We start from the raw sequence: 23,955 nt of genomic DNA on the forward strand, positions 1-23,955 counted from the left end.
TTTGAAGTTCAGGAAAAATTGATCTACCAGTTAGATTTCTTGAAGGAACCGCTAAATTATGATGATTGCAGTTGAATCAAATTTGTGAAACAAAAGACTATTGAGCCTCTTACGTGAAAAAAGATGAGAAAATAGGTTAACTCAACTATACATGCTCAAACAGATAAAGAGAGGATAGGGAGGGAAGAGGGAAGAGGAGTGAAGGGGGGGCTGTAAAGAACTCCCATGAGGTTGCATCTCCTCGGCATCTGAGCATATAAATAGATCTCAGCCTTATTCTCAGAGGAGAGGAGCTGAACACAGGAGAGAATTCACTGGAGAAAAGGGTGAAGGAGACAAAAGAAAAGAGCAAAAATGCACTGAAAAGGACACTGCGAAAAGAAAGGGGAAGAATCTCCCATCGCTCTTGTTTACCTCTCCTTAATTAATTATGAAAAACAAATTGAAATATTACAAAAAGAACCAGACAAGGTCACGAAAGTTAAAAAAAAATAAATAAAATGAATGAGTGTTGGGAGGAGTCTGAAGTCCTGCATCATCTTGATTTGGCCGTGATGTCTCACCATTTTGAAAATCTGGTAGGTGAACTGGTTTACCGGGTGCACCCCGATGACAAGACACAGACTGTATTGATCTGTTTTCTTTCACTGCTTTGGTTGTGACAACTGGAAATGTTTGTCCCAATGATGCTTAAATTTGTAATACAAGAGCAATTTGAGCAGCTATAAGATCCATTGCATCATCAAATATCCAATTTGTTTCAATTAAAGATGATTCAATAGCTTTGGTTCTTACAAACTTGAAAAAACAAGATAATGGAAAAAAAACTCTTTCAAAGCCAAAAAAGTACAATCTTTAGTTCAAACTTTAGTCTCAACAAAGGTTTTCTCAGTGTCCTCTACTTTGTGGTCTCCCCTGTGCTGCTGTAGAGGGAGAACATTTTGCTTGTGTGTGCCTCTTCAAAGAACACTGCAGTGAAGTTTGTGGGAGGAATATTTGTTGAATAACGCTCTGCTGAGCAACTACAGTATATTTTGAGCAGAGTGCAGGTCACTGTTCATAAGCGCAGAGATCATCCATGCTCACTCGGCTCAGCGTCGATGGCTCGCGAGGCGTTGAGGCCAATCGTTTCAACAAGCGGAACAACCAACACTGTGGGTTGTTTATTCAAATGCACACCATTTAACTTCCCTTCATGTTGTTGGCACTCGGAGCTCCCGACTGCAAGTCTGGCACAGCATCCACTGTGCTGCTACCAGCTAGTTTATCGACAGACTCTTTACTTCTTACAAGCCTCGTTGGAAACAGAGGTGTTTGCCTCACTAGGCCAAAGTTACACCAATATCCCATTGCATTCTGGTTCTTTTAGTCTTGCTACAACTACATATATAAATATAAATATAAATATACATATATATAGTTATTTATAGGCATCGAATGTGATTATGTCTCTCTTCTAAGAATCCATGATGAAACAGATTTTGGGCAGCTCTTACAGAAACAACACTGAAAGATAATTAAACTTTAAGATTGCTGAATGCAGTCCAAAATCCAGTCTACACAAATGTTCATGCAACGGAGCATTTTAACTTATCAAGGTTAGACAAGCTCACAGGCAACAGGGAAGAGAAATTAGTAGTAATTCTGATGAATAGGTTTAGCGTAATTAAAAGCATGATGAGGCATTAATACGCAATTCATAAACAGATAGCAAGCCAACTGCAAATTAATCACCCCCTCCCTCTCTGTGCATAATCCAGGCAATTGCTAATTCTGCTTTTGATTGGATGTTATTCCATCATTGGCATAATATCCCAATCCATTATATGAATCACCTCATAGCATCTGTGTTAATTGGCAATGTGCATCCACTTAATAGCAGTTTAGGCAAGCGCAGATTTCCTGCTACCATTTTTCTCCCTCCATGGACAGGTTACCACCTCATTTTGGATTTATTTTGGAGTGTTTGAAGAATGTATTTTGTTGTTTACTAAACAGCTAAAATATTAAATGACTCCATGAACCTTTGGACTAAAATTTCCAGTCCAATTATAAGACACATAAGCTGACTTCATTCAAACAGTGTGGAAGCTGAAATCATATAATGTGTAAAATCCCACAATACTTTGATGTGTCCTTGCCCCACTAATACTATTCAGGGCTGCTTTATAACTGAAAATAAGCTCAGAAATATTCGATCTTAAAGCTTGAAATGAACGTCACTAACTGCTCTCTTGTAAATGGAAGAAGTCATTTCTCTACCACACAAAAACAAACACTCCTGCTGAAAAACTCTAATCTAAATCAAACTGTAAAATATGGAAAAACATGCATGTGTGTACCGATGTCAGAGAGACATAGTGATTAACAAACCATAGGTGATGCTGCAGCAAACACTATACCAATGTGTGCGTGTGTGTGCGTGTGTGCGCACAGTACATCTACTGAGGAAAGGCAGTTTGACAAGTTAATCATCTCTAAACACTCTAATGGGAATGTCCCCACAGGCTGCTTCTTCCCCACTACAGAGATTATATTGTATTCCAACTCCCTCCCATCAGTCTTGCTGAAGTGACGTATACACACACGCACACACACACACACACACACGCACGCACGCACGCACGCACGCACGCACACACGCACACACACACACACAATAACACTTGACATCTTGCTACCATGTGATGGAACCTGTTATAAAATTTCACTTCTAAAAATACACACAGTCCTCAGATGTTTTGACCAGAAGAGCATGTGAATGTGCATGCAATTTGTACATTTCTCTAATGCCTAAGTCTCCCTGATCAATATTGAACACGCTGCTTCTCTTTTCAACTTGCTCTCTTCAAAACATGCCTGACATCCATATTTTCCACAGCTAGCACCAATATGGGACTTCTGTCATGACTGCTTCCACTGCTTCATTTGGTAAATTAGCCATCAGTTGAATTTTGATAATAACAAAGAGAACTTTCAAAAATCTTACAGGAACCAATTCATGGTACATTGTGACGTAGTGTTTTCGGGTTTCATATGCATTTCATTGCATTTTTTTACTTTATTGTGTTAAGCTTTCTATTAATCATGTTGTACTGCATTGTAAGACCATTATCAGATGTGATGTTGATAAAAAAAAGACATTTATACTGAGAATTCACTATCAATAATAAAGTGGAGAAGGCTGAAATTCGGATGTTCAACTGCCATACTGAGGGAACATTTCCCATTTTGACCACTTCTGTCAAATTTCAAAATAAGAGGTACTTGTTATGTTAGTACTAGCTAATTTTCTGACATGTATTTTGTTTTGAAGCATGAAAAGTGGCAGCCTTTGTTGGTGAACTGTGGATCCACTATGCACTACTTGGAGCATTTAGAATATTAAATCTGTTACAAGAAATGAGCCAAACCAACTGAGACGAATTAAAAGTCTGCTGTAATTCAACGATGAAACTGAGCCAGGATCAGTCCCACCTTCTCCCTCCGGTCCAGCCTCTCTGTCTTCTAGCCTCCCCTCTGCATCCTACTCACCACTGCTTGCTCTCTGTCCTTCTATCATGTCTCATCCCATTCAAAGTTAGTGCTCTTCCTCATTGTTCTTCTTCATCATCTGGCCCGCATCCTCCACCACCCCAACTCCACTTTCCACCAGAGTACTCTGGACTCCCTGCTGAGGCAGGCTCAGACCCCCTGTTGTGGAGGGCTCTGCCAGGATTTGCTGCAGCCTCAATTGCACTGGTAATGGATACTGAGGCTGCACCAAAACTTTAATGTTAACTAAATCAGGTTGTTTGATTTACGAGAGGCGAAGTCTCTTTTTGAACCGTAAATAGAATGTAGAATAATTCATTTATATAGATTGAGGTCTTTTCACCTTTTGAATACACAACAACAAATGCTAACTGACCCTCACTCTCTGTCACGGCGGTCAACTTCAATTGTACATCTTCAACAATTCGCATTGTAAAGTTCCAAAAGAGAGATCTGCACACACAAAAAAAACCCATTCCCTTTGAAAGACTTTTATTTGTGATGCGTGACGGTCCGAGCACTATTCCTCACATTGCTTCAAGCAGCAGCGTTGGGGAAACAGGAACTATTTTGTGTGCAGATCTCTCTCTTTTTCAAACTTTCCAAGGTATTTTTGATCCAGCACCCATCCTATTAGGTATTGAGATGTAGATATGTTCAGAGTTTCAATCACTTTTCAAAAAATCTGACAGCATCATCCTGATCACAATACTAGGAGTCCAAGAGTTAAGAATTCAGATTTCCTTTGTTCTTGTCATCTATTGAAGTAAAAGGACGAACTTTTAAGTCCCCAAAACTGGAAAAGCAATAAGCATCCATGACATGTTCACTTCACAAATAGAATAATCTCCTTACAATTCAATCAGCTCAACCAAAAATATTGTTCTGGGACAATCTTTTCTAGTGTGAGGATACCATTTCTGCAAACAAAGAAAAACTAGAAGAAATACCCACAATTCCCTTTCTATATAAGCCTCGGATATAAAAGCCTTAGTCTACTTCTCATTACAATTTCATCTCAGCACTGATTTCCTTCACGTACTGAAATGGAAGATATGTGCACATATATGATTTATTAATCAACCCCCATGCTTCCCTCATTTTATCCTGCTCCATCAATTATTCCATCAATATTCGTGTCCTTAGAATAAAAGGTTCAGGTTTCAGTTGAACTTTTAGTTTCCTAATTCAAACCCCAGACAATGCAGCCTTGAGGACTGCCAGCTGTGTTTGACCTTGGGTCAGCTGGGCTCAGCAAATTAAGACAAGGTTCAGGTCACAATGTCTTTTTCCGCTATTCAAGGGTCAGAGCTTTGCCTCACCTATTGACATATTAAGTTGGATGGTGAGACAGAGACTGTGGTAAATGACACAAGGTGCTCAGAAGGGCAAAAATCTAGCTGAAAAATGAATGAAATAAATCTCTGCCTGCAACTAATGCATACAGTCCATATCTTCCTCTGCACTCAGCTGCAGCTCAGCCATGAGTAGTCCAGCATCTATGAATCACATATGTAACATGAACATGTACAGCAGGTAAATGTGATTAAAATTCATAATTTATAAAGAAACAGGTCTCATTCATATGTCCTGAAACAAATGAAATAGATCAGGAAGCTACAATTAGATCATTTTGAGGACAAATGCAGCAACAATGCAGCACAGCTGGAGTATGAGGCGTTTCACAGGCTAGTTTAGTTTGTTGAAGCATTGTGTCAGTACATTACTTACACTGTGCCACAGTCACACAAATAATACATATAAAAACAATGAATGTGAACTTCATGTAACCTACAGACCACAACTTGCAATTAGCTGTGCAGCACAGAACTCAGTTGTCATACATATTTATGTTGTCATTGTGTGCATTGCATGTTATGAACCTCTGAGTTAAAGGTACAAAAGACAACAATTTTAAGAAAACAAATAATTTTAAGAAATACAGTACTGCAGCACTTTCAGAAATGTGCATTATGAAAGTCTAAACATACCCTAAAAAAACATATGGTGGGGAAATTTGTCACATTTTATCATAGCAAAATGGTTGCTACACCCATTGCTGGTTCAGTCCCGGTCATCCCTACAAAATCCAGAAATTTAATGTACATTTAAACGATGGAAAGTTTTTATTTCTGATCATCTTTGTCATATTTTTTAACTTGGTACTTTATGGGAATAAGACTCATCAGATATTAACTGTTCTCCAAGATTGTCTGCTGAATCCTTACATGTGCCCTCAAACAAAAAATAACATACTGAACAGCTTCAAGCAGATGTACAGAACCGCTTTAGATAAGGGTTCTCCTCAAAAAAGTTTATTTATAACCAATTCAGCTTCTACTTCGCCTTGGATGACTGATAAAATCTGTAATCTGAGAGATCTGACAGTGATTTTCATTATAATCTTATAACAGTGAAATTTAAGAAGCAAGAATGAAATTTTCAGAGGTCAACACCTCCATCTCGCACAAGCCAAGTTTCTTATTTCAGACCATCTAATGATTAATCAACCCACAATGCCTCATAACCGTATTTCCTCCTATGCATTGATGATTGTGGACATTTGCTTAAACCTCACTTCTCTGCCTGACTTAATTTTTCCTCATCTGGATATGTTAAGATTTTTTTTAAGGTAAGGATTATGTGGGGGGCTCAGAGGTAGAGAGGCTGTCTAGCAACCAAAGGGTCCTTGGTTCAATCATCACTTCCCCCAGTGACCATGTCCAAGTGTCCTTGAGCAAGATACTGAACCCCTAATTGCTCCTGATGTCCCTGTGATGGACTGGTGACCCGTCCAGGGTGAACCCCACCACTCGCCCAGTGTCAGCTGGTGTCAGTCCCGCACCCCCCCCAACCCTTAACAGATAAGTGGTATAGAAAATGGATGGATGGATGGATGATTATGTGGCTGATTATTTCATCACCTATGTAAAGATCTAACTGTCTCATCTGAAATCCAAGAAAATATTGTTGCAAATCAGTTATTGGAAATCCTGATAAATAATTAATTCCTCAAGAAGTTTAAACCCAGTTTCTAACAGCAGAATGATTTCCCTATTTAGCAGTTTTAAATGATGAACTACTGACGAGGGCCGAGGCAGGTGAATGCTGGTAACAGTTGTGCTTGATCTTTGACACTTAACAGATTGGATAAGCATGATCATTGACTGGTCAACAATATATTTCAGATATCTCAGGACTGGTTGCTCCAGTGGGTCTCATCATACATCTCCAATAGAATATTTATCATGCAGTGGCTTTATCTATATTGAGTACCACAGGATTCCATCCTAGGACCCCTTTTACTTTCTATTTATTCACCACTTCTGGACTACAAGATTAAACTAGATGATGTTTCTTTTCATTTTACACATATATTAATCATTTTGACCTCCTGACATTCTTCTGAATCAGCCAAGTCATCTTCCCTGCATTATTATTTAGCTCTGTTTGAGGAAAGATGGAAACTGTCTTTAATTAAAAAAAAAAAAATTAAGTGGAATTTTTAGTTATTACCAGTTCCTGTCTCTATGTTTTTTTTGTGGGAAGTACTTTGTAGTAGTTGCTTTGAAGTGTGGCAAAATTAATGTTAAAAAAGCCTTTTATCAATTCTTTTTCCTCCATTAGATTAGATTGGATTCAACTTTATTGTCATTGCACATGTCATAGTACAGGCAACGAAATGCAGTCCATCCATCATCACACACTACAAGTCAGTACCAGGAGAGGGCACTGATGTGATGAGGGCAATGCAGCTGAGCTCCTTGTGATGACCATCCATCCATCCGTTTTCTTCTACTTATTTCTGTTAAGGGTTGCAGGGGGGCTGGAGCCTATCCCAGCGTCTTTCAGGCGAGAGGCGGGGTTCACCCTGGACAGGTCACCAGTCCATCACAGGGCCAACATAGAGACAGACAACCATTCACACTCACAGTCACACCGACAGTCAATTTAGAGTATCAACAGCAAGAAGGTTCTGGGTTCGAGTCCCGGCTCGGGCATGGGATCTTGCTGTGTGGAGTTTGCATGTTCTCCCCGTGTCTGCTTGGGTTCTCACCGGGTACTCCGGCTTCTTCCCACCATCCAAAGACATGCAATTGGGGACGAGGCTGATTGATTCTCTAAATTGATCGTAGGTATGAATGTGAGTGTGAATGGTTGTTTGTCTCTCTATGTTGGCCCTGCGATGGACTGGCAACCTGTCCAGGGTGAACCCTGCCTCTCGCCCGTTGACGCTGGGATAGGCTCCAGCCCCCCCGCAACCCTTAATGTGTAGGAATAAGTAGAAGACAATGGATGGATAGTTATCCATACGATGGGTTCCAAGTGGATGTCTCCCTTTTAATTGTATGGAAACCACAAGTTATTGTCATTACTGACACATTTAAGTTTGAAGACAGTAAATAAAGCAGAATGACAATGTATAACTGATAAGGTGAATAAGAGTTCTGCTACTCACCAGCCTGGTGCGTATTGACAGTGACATTTGTCAGTGAGCGTGCAGCCACACCAAGTCCAGATACGCCATTCACAGCTTCCACGTGGAAAGTGTAGTTTGCATGCATTGCAAAGTCAAGAATTGCCACAGAGGTTCCAGTCAGACCAAGTGGTCGTGGGATGAATCGTAGGTCTGGCTCACATGGATCGCACTGTGTTACACCAATGTCACCATCACAGCGCTGGCAGAGGACATTGTAAGTGATGTCCTTCCTGCCTCCTGTGTCGCTTGGAGGCATCCACTGCAAGAAGAGAGCCGTGTCATTGATCAGTGAGACCAGGTTCCTGGGTGCTGACGGAGGCCCTGAAGGGAAAGACAAGGTATTTAGAGAAAGATAACTTATTCATGACTCATTGGCCACTTTGAACTTCACTTTTTCAAACAAATCCACAATCACCATTTTACAAATAAAGTAATAATACCTGATTGAATATATGAGAAGAAAATTCACAATCACCATTCATGTCATCTCAGACACTGTAAATTGGTGGAGACACTCCTAAGAGTACCAAAAATGATGAAATGAGCAGCAATGCTATCTAATTTTTGGTAATTGACTGTGAAAAAAACCCTTAACAGGTTTGTACGTAAGTATGAAAGTATCAGCAGTAAGTAAAAGCGATGTGCAGTGAAGTTTTCAACCCGATCCACTCATATAGCCTGAATAATGAAGCTGGAACAGGCATATGATCACAAAACTGAAAAAAGACCCTGACGCAGCAAATCTTACATCTGTAAAAAAAAAAAATCCCCAAATCCTACATATAATTATTCTTGATAAAACTGTGATGATTTAAATTTTTACAATGTTTGCATGTGTGTGTGTGTGAATGTGCATGTGTGTGTGCGTGCGTGTGTGTGTGTGTGTGTGCGTGAGGGGTTAATAGCCCTTAGTGCTTTGTTCCAACATACTGTGCGTCAATTTGATGTCTACATTTGTATGGGTTTTATTTTCCCATGTCAGATTGTACAGAAATCATAACAAATCATGCAAATGCTGAAATGAAGCTGTTTATTCAAATTCAGCTCAAACTTACAAAGATGAAAAAGGAAAACAAAGAGCAGATGGAAGGAGGACAGCAGCTCAGAAAAATGTAAATTACTATACAGACAAACAGACATCTAGAAATGGCCCTACTGGGACTGAAAAATAAGTTCTTGCTGCTACTTAAATTCTACTAACTTGTGCATGCAGTGGTGGAAGGGTCTTTGATAGCCCTGTAGAAGCCTTTTTCACAGTGACAGATGGTGGCGGCCTGGTCATGGCTGGAACTATGTGCTGGACACTTGGAGCATTTCGTGTTCCCAGCATATGCCTTGAAGAAACCAGGTTTACAAGCTAAAGAGAGAGAGAGGGAGAGAGAGAGGGAGAGAGAGAGAGAGAGAGAGAGAGAGAGAGAGAGAGAGAGAGAGAGAGAGAGGTTAATGTTCTTCATGCCATTGCATTCAAATCAGCCCCCAAACCTGCCTATTCACCGTGATCTGACCTTACATCCCTGTCACTTCCTTATAAGCTCTCTATGCTCACATTTCTGCCTATTGTCCAATTACATGCATTCAATAGCTCCAAATTAAGAATCACAAACTCACACAACCACAATTTGAACAGAAATACCCCAACAACTTCTTTTGTATCCCAGTTCTCGAGTATGTGCAGATGTGCAAAACAGCACGACTGCACCTGCATCAAGTTTTCAGACAGGTGCTACGTCACACTTCATGTTAAACAAGAGACCAAGTCCTTGTTTCTAAAGTCCAAGGAACAGGCAACAGAGTAATAGATACAAGTACAATAAATTCAAGATCATCAGAATTTTGTTCCTGACCAGTCGTTGCTCATATTTATTGAACAAATCATCCAAGAGCTTAATATAAAAAGCAACTTCTTGTACAAATGTACCACAGTATCAGATAGGTTGAGAATGTTAAACCTATTCAAAGTCTGAAGTTGTTCCAAATGTCTTGAACAGCTGTTATAAACTTGTTTGTATATCACAGTCATATGGCAGCCAATATGGCTACTTGCAGTTAGCTCTCTGCTAACTTGAATGTGGACACTCTCTCATGGGGCTCTTCTAGAATTTCCAGATGTTATCAAAATAAATGGATCAATGAATTGGTAAAAGGATCATTTGTGGGGATTATGTTATGCTCAAAACAATTTATCAACCATTTTTGAGTCACCTCCAAAAGACAGTTGTCTGCTAGAGGTTGGAGTGGAGGTTGGATCAGTTGGAGTGGAGGTCTGATCAGTTTCAGTGCTCAAACACCTCCTCCATTCAGGGTGTCGTCTAGAATGAGCATCTTTGTTCAGCAAGGGGATAATGACTGTAGGTTTTCTCCTGCTGCAACAGCTGTTATAACACTTTGTGAACATGGGTCTCTTGCACCGATGTGGGACCCATCAACAACCAACCTTCCCCCTTGCACAGTTGTTTGAAATATATTATCATCTCATTTCCCACGTTTCTATTGTCATAATTGCTATGGCCACTAGATGGCATGTAACTTTAATGTCAATGTAGGTCTGGATCGTGTCTCTTTTCCAGCCAAATCTTGGTCACACTTTTTCTACTACTTGCCCTTCTCTCATGTCTCCCATGTTCCTCAGACTGTTTTTGCTCAGTCACAGTTTTCACCTTCTCTGGATTTTTCTTCCTTTTCCCATCTGTCCTGCTGCTTTCCTTTCCTTGAAACATAAAGATGGCATGTGCAGATCAATTCCTGCTCCCCTGACTTCCCAGTAGAGAAAAGCCAAGTACTAACAGAGCAATTTTGTCAAATTTTGATAATTTAAGTGCGTATGTGTGTGTGTGTGTGTGTATGTGTGTATGTACACAGTACATCTACTGAAGAAAGGCAGTTTGACAAGTTAATCGTCTCTAAACACTCGTGTGTGTGTGTGTGTGTGTGTGTGTGTGTGTGTGTGTGTGTGTGTGTGTGTGTGTGTGTGTGTGTGTGTGTGTGATAATCCTTTCAGAATTAGCAAATAAATATGCAGGTTCCACTACAGGATAGACAATGAAAAGAGAGAGTGAAAAGAAATGACACATGTAGAAATTCAATCAGGCCTCACCTCACACTGCCAAAGGGGATTTGAATGATTTCAGCATTATATTATTTTTCCTACAGTTAACTAGGAGGTGAATAAATAGTTGTGTGGGCACTTGAATTACTCTCTTCCACACCTTGACAGAACCTGACAGTATTGTGCAAGTTTGTGTTGTGTAATGCATTATTGCCTCCATCTAGAATTACTACCACAATAATCCATCTGTTCACTCTACAATGCAGCTATATAGTGTTACTAAGTGGTACAAATTGCTGTGCAGTAAAGTAGATTCTGATATAGTAATTGCAAAGGGACGATATTTCTCAGACTGTAATACAGAATGTTAGTATTGTAATGTTTGTCAGTTCGAGACCCCTCTGAGAAGACTATTGCATGACCGTCTGACTTTCCACTCCCCGAGGCTACAAACACTACCAGCAGTTCATTCAACGGTTTAAATCATTGCTAATAATTAATTCCTGTGGACTTACTGATGCAGATGCATGCTCCAGAGGGAAAATTCAAACAATTAGGCTGAACAAGATGACCTCTGACCCTCAAAACAGCATAATTCCCAAGCAATCAATCAATATGACACAGAATCGCAATAAATGTAATTTACTTGTCCTTTGTTTCATTTCAAAAGATCTGATAATTGTGAGCTACACTAAGCTAGCAGGTTGCTGGTTGTAACGTCTTCTTTTGGAGTGCAACATTTTTGACAGTAGCTCATCTTTTCAATATCTGCAAAAAAGTAAATGAGCAAATGTCTCAAAATATCACGCATCCACAACTGAATATTTCTTCTAACCCTTTGCACATCCCTCCCTGTTTCTTTGAACACTCGTGGTGGAATGAGAGCAAGATCAAAAATTCTATAAGCCCTCTATAACTCTATAAGCAAGATGACACCCAAGATAGAGTGAAAATAAACCATACACGAGACACAAAACAGAAAACTGCGCATAAGTGGACAGAAATATATCGTTGTGTTGAAGGAATGAGACGAAACATTGACACAGTCAGACATCTCATCGGAATCAAGGAGCTGCCTAGTTCTTAATGAGAAGGGTAATTTGTTGCCCAGCTTCCAATTTTTAGGCAGCTAATTCACTTGGATATTATTCTGGGTCTATGCTGAGCTCCAGCCAAAGGCAACAAACACACAGATTCATTTAAATTTCCAGCTGCTTTTTCCTGTGTGGTATAAACTGCGAAGATCACCTTCAGAAAGCAATTTCAGTCCAGTTTGTTTACTATCAATTCTTTGGCTTTTTTTTTAGGGAAGGCATTCTTATTCATGAAAGGTACCTTTTAGCAAAAAAATGTGTCTTCCCCAGTGCAAACCAGTACTGCTGTTTAAAAGGCATGTGAACAAAATGGTTATAGCTTCACCAGTGGAGAGTCCAGCAGTTCCCTTGGTGACACACTGATGTCATTTGCCAGATACCCATCCTGATGGTACTGGTGGCCAATTTAGTCTTCATTTTCTGTGATTGATATGGTAAAGCTACAGCATGGCACGTTTTGTTTTCATTTCCTGGCAGTGCAAATTATTACAAACAGCTGCGGACACAATTGTGACTATAAAGCAATGGATTCATTGTTTTTGGTGTCATTCCACCCCCGCAAAATGGTTTATTTCTCTATCACAAGATGATCTGTTTTGATAAGATCTGGAAAGTCCAGAAGAGGCCCACATTTATCCACATTCAAGCTAGCAGAGGATCAGTGTAAGTTTCTGGCTCTCATGCAGCATTCTCAGTCTGCATCCTCCCAGCAGCGAGGGAAAGTCGCCACAGACACAAACTCCATATTCAGTGAACGGTACAGAGACTAGCCTGGCAGAGATGAGCATCATGTGAACTCATCTGGTGAGGGCTTGAATATAAGTAATTTATTTATGTGAAACTATGGTATCTTTAAAGATTATAACCTAGCTCCCAACACTACAACTTAGATCACTTCCAGTATTTAAATACTGGGAAAAAAACTTGAAAACCTGGGTCTGCTGGGAGCAGGAGAGCAAACTATTCACACAACACTGATGTATTTACTATTGGAAAGCACATGTGACAGTAAACACGCTGGTTTGATCCCACCCCTACTTCCCCTAGAGACCATGTCTAAGTGTCCTTGAGCCACTGAAGACACTGAACTCCTAATTGCTCCTGATGAGAAGGTTGGCGCCTTGCATGGCAGCCTCCACCATCTGTGTGTGTGTGTGTGTGTGTGTGTGTGTGTGTGTGTGTGTGTGTGTGTGTGTGTGTGTGAGAGAGAGAATGTGTGTGTGTGTGTGTGTGTGTGTGTGTGTGTGTGAGAGAGAGAATGTGTGTGTGTGTGTGTGTGTGTGTGTGTGTGTGTGTGTGTGTGAGAGAGAATGTGTGTGTGTGTGTGTGTGTGTGTGAGAGAGAATGTGTGTGTGAATGGGTGAGCATTTTCAGTTAAGGTGAAAAAGCACAATATAAATAGTCCATTTGCCACTTACCTATCAAGCAGATATGGAACATGTGCGTCTTAATCATTTTAGCTGCTAAATGCTTCACTGGGTTCAACAACCTCTGGCGAACTTTGTGTGCTGTTGGGTGCTGGGCAGATCGGATATGCGGTTGCACCAAAAAAGAGATTAGAGTTGCAGGCCATATAAAGCTCTGTGGACCTTAGGGGAATTGTATGATACACTTGTTTGCTTCTAGATGCATGTAATTTGATCCTTTCTTGACAGAAAAGTATTGATCAGAGCAGCTGTAAAAACAACATGTGCTGATCAAACGTAGGAGAAGCACTTTGGAGATGACGCCTGAGCAGACAGAGTGCATCATCTGCAGACATGTAATGACGAGCCTGCTGAGAGATTTTGACTTGTTTGGGTGTGTAGCATTGGAGTTTTTTTCTCTTGGCTTTACGTTGTCAGAAGCAGATGGAGCCGGAGACTGTGTTTACCCTGGTCTCTCAGCTTTGATATGCAGATGGGAAGTTCACAGAGAATGAGCGATGCTCTAGTCTGGGTGAGCTGCATTTACAGGCCGGAGTAAACACAGTTTTTAATGGACAGAAGGGAAGGACCGTGACACAAATACAACTAAGACTCATTTCCTCATTACTCATTCCATTGTACTTCTAAAGCCTGATCAATCCAGAGTTTTATGACATCAGAGGTCACAGGTACGCAAGCTGGCTGTGAACTCCTGAACTGGGCGGTTAATATACATCCTCACCATTCAGCAAGGAGAAGAGTCTGGATCTGGGCTGATGTCAACAATATTGAAGGTGTTAGCTCCAAAAACACAGCAATCAAAAAGGTTTTGTTTAAACCAAAATATTTGGATGTAGAAGATTTTAGGCATTTTAGGTGTTATCACTTAGCCCACTGGTGGGCTTTTTGGTCTCATCTGTATCTTTACACAGACTCAAATTAAATTCCAAAAGACATCTCTATTAGCTTTCCCCGCAGCTCAGTGGCTCTTCTTGACTATGATGCTGTGATGAAAGGATGTGGAACAAATAGCATTAGCACTATGATGTTGCCTTATCTAGGTCATGATATAACCAGCCTATCTTTGAGTAATCCTCTTGTTGCTGACGCTGAATGAAAGGAATAGAATAATAAAACACTCGATAGAGATGTCAAAACAGTCTGGCAGAATGCTATGGGGTAGGAAAGCCGGGTTTGATAAGTGCTGATACCTTTGTTTAGGCAGCTGGGAGGGAAAGACGGATGTGTTAGTGTGAAGCTGTGCTCAAATTTGTGAGCACTGGGGTTTTCCCTATTCTCTCTCTCTCTCTCTCTCTCTCTCTCTCTCCCTCTCTCCCCCCGCCCTCTTTTGCTCTTTCCCCATGCTGCCTCTCAGACAGCTTTGATCACAGTATGCTTTGAAGCAGTGTTCCAAAATGAAAACGAGGAGAAAGCAGAAGTCATCGCAAGTTCATGCCTAAACTTCCTGCAACTACTTGCAAAGTGAACATCCTGCTCCCTGCATAAGCTCTGCAAGACCGCTATAACAGTTATGGATGAGAATATGCTATATGAATCATGAAATCATTAATTACAAGGTCATCATGTATTGTTACATTTTTATCGCCTCCTTTAACGTGAGGATACTGATCTCGACGAAGCCATTAGAGAATACCACAGCTGAACATGCTCCGGATGGAGAAACCACCATCGTGTCTGAAGCCAACATGAATGACTTCACAGCAGCAACAGCACAGTATCTGTTCTCCTTTACACTGGATGCTGCAATACTGTTGCAGAGAACAGAGAATCCTATGGGAACAGCTGCTGTTTTAAATAATGACACATTTTATTTCGCTTACTTCTTAACCAGCACCCCATTTCTTATGACTGTATTATTTGTGATTTCTAACTGCAGCCTTTCACGGTGTTTGTTGAGGTAGTATTTGAGTATTTGTTTGTTGCTGCCAGTAGTGAACAGGTGGACAGTCTTTTCATCTCTAAGAGGTGTGTTCCTGCAGGGTAGCTATAAAATGCCAAAATTTGGGGTACTATGTTAACATTTGATGTCTGTTCCCTCCAGTGCAGAGATAAGGAGAATGTTGATCAATTTGTCATAGGATTTTCAAGTACCACAGTTTGGGCACCATCGTAAATGACTCCCATAGATGAGACCATGTCCGTCCATTCATTTTCTCTTGCTTATACTGTATGTACTCCAGCTTGCAGAGGAAGCTGTTACCCAGACGTCCCTCTGCCCATCAGCACAACCCAGCATCCAGGTGATCTTTCATGGGTCTGCACCAGCGAAACATTGATGGTCCACCTCCAATGTGGTACAATCCAAATCAACTCCCCCAATCATCTCAGCTGCCTCCTCTCTGCATCAATCAGTTCTACGCCAAACTCCTTCTCAATGTCTGACCTCATCTCCAAGGCTAAGGAGGAAACACATTTGCAAGCTCATGACCATGGGTGAGGTGTGAGAGCTAATCAATAGGTAAATTGACAGCTTTGCCTTCTGGCTTTGGAGGAAGCAATCCACTCTTTTCTGGCTGAGGACCATGGCCATGAATATCACAAGCAGAGCGAGTGACGAGAGACAGTCCTGGCAGGGCCCAACACCCACTGGGAACATATTTTTACCAAGAATAAAGAGACAGCTAGGGGCAGCATGGCTCAGGGGCAGAGTGGCCATCGAGCAACCGATCACCGGTCACTTCCCCCAGTGACCATGCTGGGGTATCCTTGAGCAAGATACTGAACCCCAAATTGCTCCTGATGGCCCTGCGAACGACCCTTCCAGGGTGAACCCAATGTCAGCTAGGATAGCCCCCCCACAACCCTTAACGGATAAGCGGTATAGAAAATGGATGGATGGATAAAGAGACAGCTCACACTGTGTTTATTGAGAATGGATGGCTCAGACCCCCATGCTTCCACAGCCTTCTCCAGGTCCATGTGCACGTAGACTGGATGGGCAAACTCCCATGACCTCTCCTGAAACCCCACAAGGGTGAGAGCTGGTTCACTGTTCCATAGCCAAGACTGATCTGCATTGTTCCTCTTCAACAAGAGGTTTTACAATCAGTTGAAGCCTCATTTCCAGCAGGCTGGCATCAGCTTTTAGCGAGAGGCTGAGCAGTATAATCAGCCTGAAATTAGAACACATCTTCCAACCCAACCACCACCCTTTAGTATTTCCGGTTGAAACTCATCCCCCCCTGTGGTCTGATACTTCACCCAGAAAGAAGTCTTGAACTCACAAACCACAAACACTTTGTGAAATATTTAAAAGAAAACAAGCATCTTTGTAATTTCAAGACGCATGAAAGTGACAGATTACACTTTTTGGGTGAAGTACGAATTTAATTTTTCCTCAGTGACAGGATGACATTTACTCATGCATATGAGATGATTCGAGGCCTTAAGTTATTGTTAAAATGATTACTGGATTGATTTGTGCTTTGTACTCCAACTGGGTGTAATTACCAAATTTAAAAGGGATATTACTGCCGAATTTATGTCGAATACTACCTAAATGATGTTCCTCACTTTTCATGTGTAAGGGCTGGTAGCTTACAGTTATAGCCAGTATTAGTCACATTTCAACCCAAAGAATATCAATTTCAGCAGTGTTTTTTCTGTAGACATGTGGTGCCAGTGTGTCAGTAGTCCCTGGATTATGTGAGAGAAAATTACATGTCCATGGGTTTTGGTGTCTGTTTTACAAAATCCTGTATGATTTCCCCCTAAGCTATTAACTTTTAAATGGTTCGGTGTTTTGATTGAGAAGAAGCCAGAGGAACTGATTATTATATGTTAATGCAATCTATGTACAATATTCTGATATGAGAGTACCAAAATAGATGTTTCCAGGTGATAGATTATTTTTTTTAATGACTGAGAACAAGTAATTTATGAGAAGCAATATTTAGGGCCTGAGCCTGAAGGTACTTCAGGCGAAGACCCTACTATGTTTGCTCGGCAGAGCAACACATTAGTAGCACTAAAAACACTAAAAACACACACTAAATGGTGTTCCAGCCCCCCCCCCCCCCCCCAACACCCATGAGGCAGCTCGGCCAGACGGCCCGGAGCCGGTTTTCACATACACACGCATGGTGCGTGTGGACAAGTGTGGTGAATTTCAGCGAATTTCATGCAATAATATATATATATATATATATATATATATATATATATATATATATATATATATATTATTGCATGAAATTCGCTGAAATTCACCACACTTGTCCGGTCTGGCTAAACATTCACTAATCTAAAAAAAAAAAAAAACAAACCCCACAAAAGTCAATAGCGCCACCTAGGGAGCCACGCAACTACAAGATAATTTAAAGATAATTTGGAGCGCTATAACTCCTCCCACTAATGTCCAACAAACATGGGACCAACACCGTTGGACGCGCCTCATCAAGACGAAACATTCATACACTCTGACCCCTCACCTATCTACAACAGAATGTCCACAAATTGGACAAAACTGTCAAAATGAGGACTTTTTTTACTCCCCAAACAAAATCTATCTCCTCCTAGGGCATTAATGCTATTGCTTCCAAACTTTCACACATCAATCACACAACTCTGCTCTTCAAAAATCTTTAACAACTTTGTAATAACTCACTAACCCATTTTACAAGCCCTCAAAGTGGGGGACACACATTTTACGCTTACAATGGAAGCCTATGGGGACACTGTGTACTATCATGGTACATCCTCTCAAATAAACGCTTCTCACGTCTACACCATCCATCCCACAGCTTTAACAAAGACACCACTGGATTCCTGACAAAAATCCCTACAAAAATATGGTATTATGTGTCACTTTGGACCAACGTATGCTGACTTATTCCACTTTTCCACACTACAATCCTGTTGCTCCTCCTCTCTCTCCACTCTAGCACAGATCAGAGACAGAGCAGTGGGGGAGGGGTCCTTAAAGGGCCAGCTCTCAGCTCTGCTCTCTCTCTAGCACAGATCAGAGACAGAGCAGTGGGGGAGGGGTCCTTAAAGGGCCAGCTCTCAGCTCTGCTCTCTCTCTAGCACAGATCAGAGACAGAGCAGCGGGGGAGGGGTTCTTAAAGGGCCAGCTCTCAGCTCTGCTCTCTCTCTAGCACAGATCAGCGACAGAGCAGTGGGGGAGGGGTTCTTAAAGGGCCAGCTCTCAGCTCTGCTCTCTCTCTCTGATCAGACTCAGGCTTCTAACTCCTCAACTACAAGGCCTACAAACTTGGCCAAGACACTGTTGGATTCAGGCCGGCGTCAATGACGTGGCCATAGGCCGCACGGGGGCTCAGGCCCTAACAACGCTGCTTGCAGCTTTAATTATGTACTATTTTATTTGTTCTATTTCTAGCTGATATGGATCATATTGTAAAGTATTACTACGCATTATCCAAATGCTCTGTCTTTTACTGTCTAACAGTTTCCTTAGTGGTGAGTCTGTGTTATCTGAATTGACCTGTTTTCATGTCATTTTGATAGTTTGAGTGTGTTAGTGTGAATCCGATGTGGCAATAGTTTTGGCAGCATTTTGCAAGTACTTTTATTAAAATGTTGGTAGAAAGTGGGGTGAATTCCCCTAAAGAGTCTTAAAATCTTCCTTGAATTGGGTGATTGGGTGACGACACATACAGTACCATGACACCATATCAAGCTTTAAAGTTGTACCTGCAGTGTAATTAGACCACACTGAGTTTTGTTGTAAATCAGTATGTAGTGGCACTGTTCACATGGAGTTTTGTTGTGCTTTGTTTTTTTGAAAGTACTAACCATGTCTGTTTCACTTGCTTTGATTTTTCATGCCATTTTTCCACATTTATTTTTCTTTTTTATGTGTACTTCTGTTTTTTCTCTGTTCATTTACTGGATTATCACCACTCTTCTGTGTGAATCAGCCTTCCAGCCATGTTTCCTTATTTTTCTTGACAATGTATTCCTCAGAACTGACCCTTGGACTCGATAGATTTCTGTCGCCTCCTTCCTACAGTAAATTGTTTGCCTTCACTGCCCGACCACATATGAAACACTAGTTTCAAGTGTTTGCCACCCAGCCTGTTAGTCAGTTGGCCAAAACTCAAACTACATTCTAGGCTTTGGGCCAACATATATTGTTTTAAAAATGCCTTACGTGTGTGTGAATCACGGGCTCTCTGCATTATTTTTTATTTTACTCGCGCCAAACAAAAGTCCTACATTGCGTGTAAAATCCTGAACAAATTATGAAAAAATAATAAATTATTAGTGACCCTAATACTTAAAAGCATTTTGGACCAGACATACTGTGTAATGTTTTTATTATTGTCATATTGCTAGACCTGTTATTTATTTATGCCATCTGGCAGGCCAAATCGAAACTTTTTGCCAGCCAAATATGTCCCCTGGGCCCCATTTTGGGCAGCCTTGCTCTCCACTTTTCCCTGCTTCCTTGCTGAGTCCTGCATGTGAATCAATTTCATAATGTGATGGATGTGACAGTATTAACATTTTGTTTTGTTTGTTTTTTCATACCTTTTTATCAGACAGACACCCATTTCAGTCAGGTTAGATCGCTGCTGTCAAAATGAAAATTTTTCAGAAGTTGAAGGAGTTGAAGCATCAGTAGCAATTTCTTGAACCGTTACAAGATCTTCTTGTGGATTTATGCATATCACGCATCTCTAGTGTTAATATTTGAGACCCTTTATGGTATTCAGCATACAGTATGTATGATTAAATACTCACCAATAAACAGATGACTACATGACTAACTGTCCTAATCATTGCAATGGCTGCTAGATCCCCTCGACACTGGTGCAAACCCAGTGCAAACAAGAATGGTAACTACTGTCAGCTAAAGGGGATGGATAGGGAGTGTAGATGTAGGACATATATGAGGGACGCCACCAGAGTGCTGCTCCTAAGCCGCCGTCTCATCAGTAATCCCTCTTGACAGGCCTCTGTGGTGTTTAACCATATCTTTGAAATTGTGAGCAAGGGAGAAGAAAGATGAGTCAAAAGAAGATTAAAAAAAGAGAAGAAAATTTTCAAACAAGGAGAAAATAAAGGGGATCTTACAGCATGCTCTACATATCAACTAATGATTGATATCTTTGTAATAACCTCAGTTACTGCATCACCACGGGGAAGTACATTCATCCTGACCAGCTGACTACACTGTTGTAGACCATGAAATAGACTTCAGATGCAGTGCTGGGGTTAATTTAGCACATACAAGAGTAAATATGTACCTCGTGAATGCGTGAGAGTTGAGGGAGTTTTGTAACATTGAAGAGGAAAGTTAAATTACCATTAAAATTAGCAAATGAAGACAATTAGCCAGCTGGAACCCCGGTCTGTCTGCACAGTCTGACTGAGAGAAACCAGGTCAAAGACTATCTGGAACAACTTCCTTTAACTTTTCCTCCAACTTTTCTGAAAAATGGAGCATGTTTCAGTATACAAATAGTTAGAGAGACCTAGCAACACTGTGGTATTTATCAAAGGTCTACCTGCTGACATTAATATTATATGGATGCATGTTTCCGCGCATCTACAAGAACATGATATTTATCAGGGCAACGGCAGACGTATAAAAGAAAAAAACACCTTGATATTATTGTGTAAAAAATTACATTCCCATTTGAACAACACAATTGAGTCCAGCAAGGTCCTCGTGAGAGCCAAAGTAATGATTTAGAAATGTCAGACCACTCAGGGGAACATACGGTGCTCTCAACATATTTTCATTGTTTAGGATCTCTAAGCATAAAAGGATGGTGATGAGAGACAGCGCAAATGAGAATGAAAATGGAGGAGTAAACAGAGGAAATAAAAGGAGAAGGACAAGAAAGAAGGGAGAATAAATGGAGAGGAAATGGAAGAGAGAGGATGATAGCTGAGAAGAAATGAAGAGAGACTGAAAGGATCAGACAAGAAAGCAGGATCTTAGAACGAATGTAGGGAATAAACTCAGAAGGGCAGAGAGCTGTAAATGTGGTGCAACCTTCTCTTCTCTTCTCTTCTCTTCTCTTCTCTTCTCTTCTCTTCTCTTCTCTTCTCTTCTCTTCTCTTCTCTTCTCTTCTCTTCTCTTCTCTTTTCCTTATCACTGTCATACACTTGCTAACAAAATGTGTTTGCATCTCCAGCACTAATACTCCATTGGCAGCTCTCTCTGTTCCAAGATTAGGACACACACAAACGCAAACAGCACTAAACAAAACAAAATAAAACTCCTCCTCACCCTGACAGTAGCCATCCGTCTCCTCGTGGCCAATACTACAGACACACAGACCCAGTGGTACCAACCAGTCACCATCAGCACCGCAGTACAATTTGGGTGTTTCTCTCTCTTCTGCATTCTCTACACAGGCGCCTCTAACTTCCACCAGAGAAGAAGAGTCCATATGTGGCACGGTGTCAGGGAACATGGCCAGGTTGCGTAGAGTTGATGGGCAGCGCTTGTAGAACACCTAGACAGTAAAATAAAATCAGTCTTGTGAGGGAACTAAAACTGACAAGGTCACACAGACATAAGTGACACAACCTTGTTCACTGACCTTAACAGACACAAGAGCAATGCAAGCTCCCACATCCTGGAAGGCCAAGTAGAAACCCCTGTGGGTCACCGGCCCCACCTCCCTGACCTCAGTGTTGAGACGAAGAACACGATCCCCGAGATCTGTCTGTGTGAAACTCTCATCTGCTGCTATTGTATCCACCTTGAAGCAATCAAAAACATCTTGTTAGCATTGTAATTAAGAGGATTTCCATTTAGTTTGTCATGATGGGGACAAACCTTGGCGTAGTCGGTTGGTCTAAACCGTGTTCCTGCAGGGAGTGGTTCATCCGTCTGCAGGTAGAAGAGGTTGAAGGTTTCCTTACAGGTGCCTGCCACCCAAGGGATGGAGTTGCAGTCCCTCAGTGTGAAACGCATCTCCACATACACCTTGAGGACATTATACAATGTGTACTCTTTATTATAATTAATTGACTGCAAGAAGATTCATCCATCCTTTTTCATAATACAAGAATATTAAAGATTTTACAAAACAGCTCTTTCTTGGAAGCAGGTGAGAATCTTAAGGAGGAAGTGTGTTTATCCTTATATTTATGAGAAGTATAAATAATATTATATATCCAGTAGGTGCAGACATCATATCTTGAACTGAATTAAGAAGCAACACTGCAGAAATGTTAAAAATGTAACCAAAAATCAATCGCAAAAAAAAGGAAATAAAATATAGAAGACAAAATGTGGAAAAAAATTAGTACAAGGACAATAAGGCTGTATAATCTTGTAAACAGCACATTAAAAAATCTGGTGGCCTGGTCTTGTTTTGGGGTTTTCTTAAAGGGTATTAAGTGTTTGTAATGCAGCTCATGGAAAGTGAGCTTCTCTCTAGGAAGGCGACACCCTGAACCATGTTGGATGAAAAAAAAAAAAAACTTTAATGATATTTAGCTCATATTGGAACAGGTCATGCTTTATGCAGCTTCAGATTCATGCTTAAGATATTTTTGTTGCAAAAGAAAAAAAAACACAACCTTCCTTTCAGTGAGTTCATATTTTTACTCCATCTAACAGCATTTATGAATTCCTGAGTGAGTGAATTATTCAGGTACCCTCTGATACTCATCCACAACTGTGACATGTATGAAATGGAAATATGACACATTTAATGTCGAGCAAATATCCAGAGGTAATGAAGCAGTGCAGACCCTCTGTGCAGCCTGTCGCTGGATCCATCCAGATCGCAGCCAGTTGTTCTGGTTTGGCTCCATTACATGGCAAACTTGGAAGGTGTTCATAGGTCTGTTCTGTTCATCCATCTCTGTAATAGCGTCCCACTGCAACACATATAACAGGAGGTTAACTGAAGGTTAACCAAAGATGTCAAAAACATCCATAATACAACCTAAAAAAAAATATCAAATCGTCTGACAGACATCTTGACAGTTAAGTTTACCGGTGACTTTGCTACATACTTTTACTCTTCTGAGTAAAGGAAGACATCCTTCACCAGAATGCGTCGAACTCAGATCTTCATCCTCTCAAAAACAGACTTTGGAGATTTGAACTCAGCTGTCCCACTTCTACGCACCATTGCAAACAATGTTTATCGTACTTCATAAATTTCGGATTACTCACAAAGACATTCTGATAAGATATTTCTTCATGGTTCCTGGTGTACTGAAGGAAGTTAGAAAAAAATAAATAAAAGATCTCACGCCTTTATGCTCCAGGCTTGTTTAGATTGGAATGAACTCCCTGTAAACATACAGTATTTTCTCTCATCATTTCACATTTTTAAATAAATTGTGTATTATTTTGAATGTTTTATTGACTGCTTAGTTTTCTTAGAGAGGGACATCTGAATATAGAATAGTTTGCACAGAGAGAGAAATAAGCA

General features: G+C 40.7%; 1 protein-coding gene across 1 annotated transcript in view; it reads right to left on the bottom strand.

The window, feature by feature from the left end:
• Nucleotides 1-23,955, bottom strand: part of LOC147269240 (ephrin type-A receptor 6-like) — a 55,566-nt gene that overhangs the window by 13,633 nt on the left and 17,978 nt on the right. Inside the window, exons 3-8 of the mRNA XM_086181386.1 lie at nucleotides 23,264-23,392; nucleotides 22,341-22,490; nucleotides 22,102-22,263; nucleotides 21,786-22,014; nucleotides 9,216-9,371; nucleotides 7,994-8,335 (exon numbers count right to left, since the gene is read on the bottom strand). Coding sequence (XP_086037512.1) covers nucleotides 7,994-8,335; nucleotides 9,216-9,371; nucleotides 21,786-22,014; nucleotides 22,102-22,263; nucleotides 22,341-22,490; nucleotides 23,264-23,392 — 1,168 coding nt within the window. The remainder of the gene's footprint in view (nucleotides 1-7,993; nucleotides 8,336-9,215; nucleotides 9,372-21,785; nucleotides 22,015-22,101; nucleotides 22,264-22,340; nucleotides 22,491-23,263; nucleotides 23,393-23,955) is intronic.

Source organism: Aulostomus chinensis, chromosome 2, assembly GCF_037954235.1.
Source record: "Aulostomus chinensis isolate RoL2024-O1b breed Wild chromosome 2, RoL_Achi_v1.0, whole genome shotgun sequence".
NCBI classification, from domain to species: domain Eukaryota; kingdom Metazoa; phylum Chordata; class Actinopteri; order Syngnathiformes; family Aulostomidae; genus Aulostomus; species Aulostomus chinensis.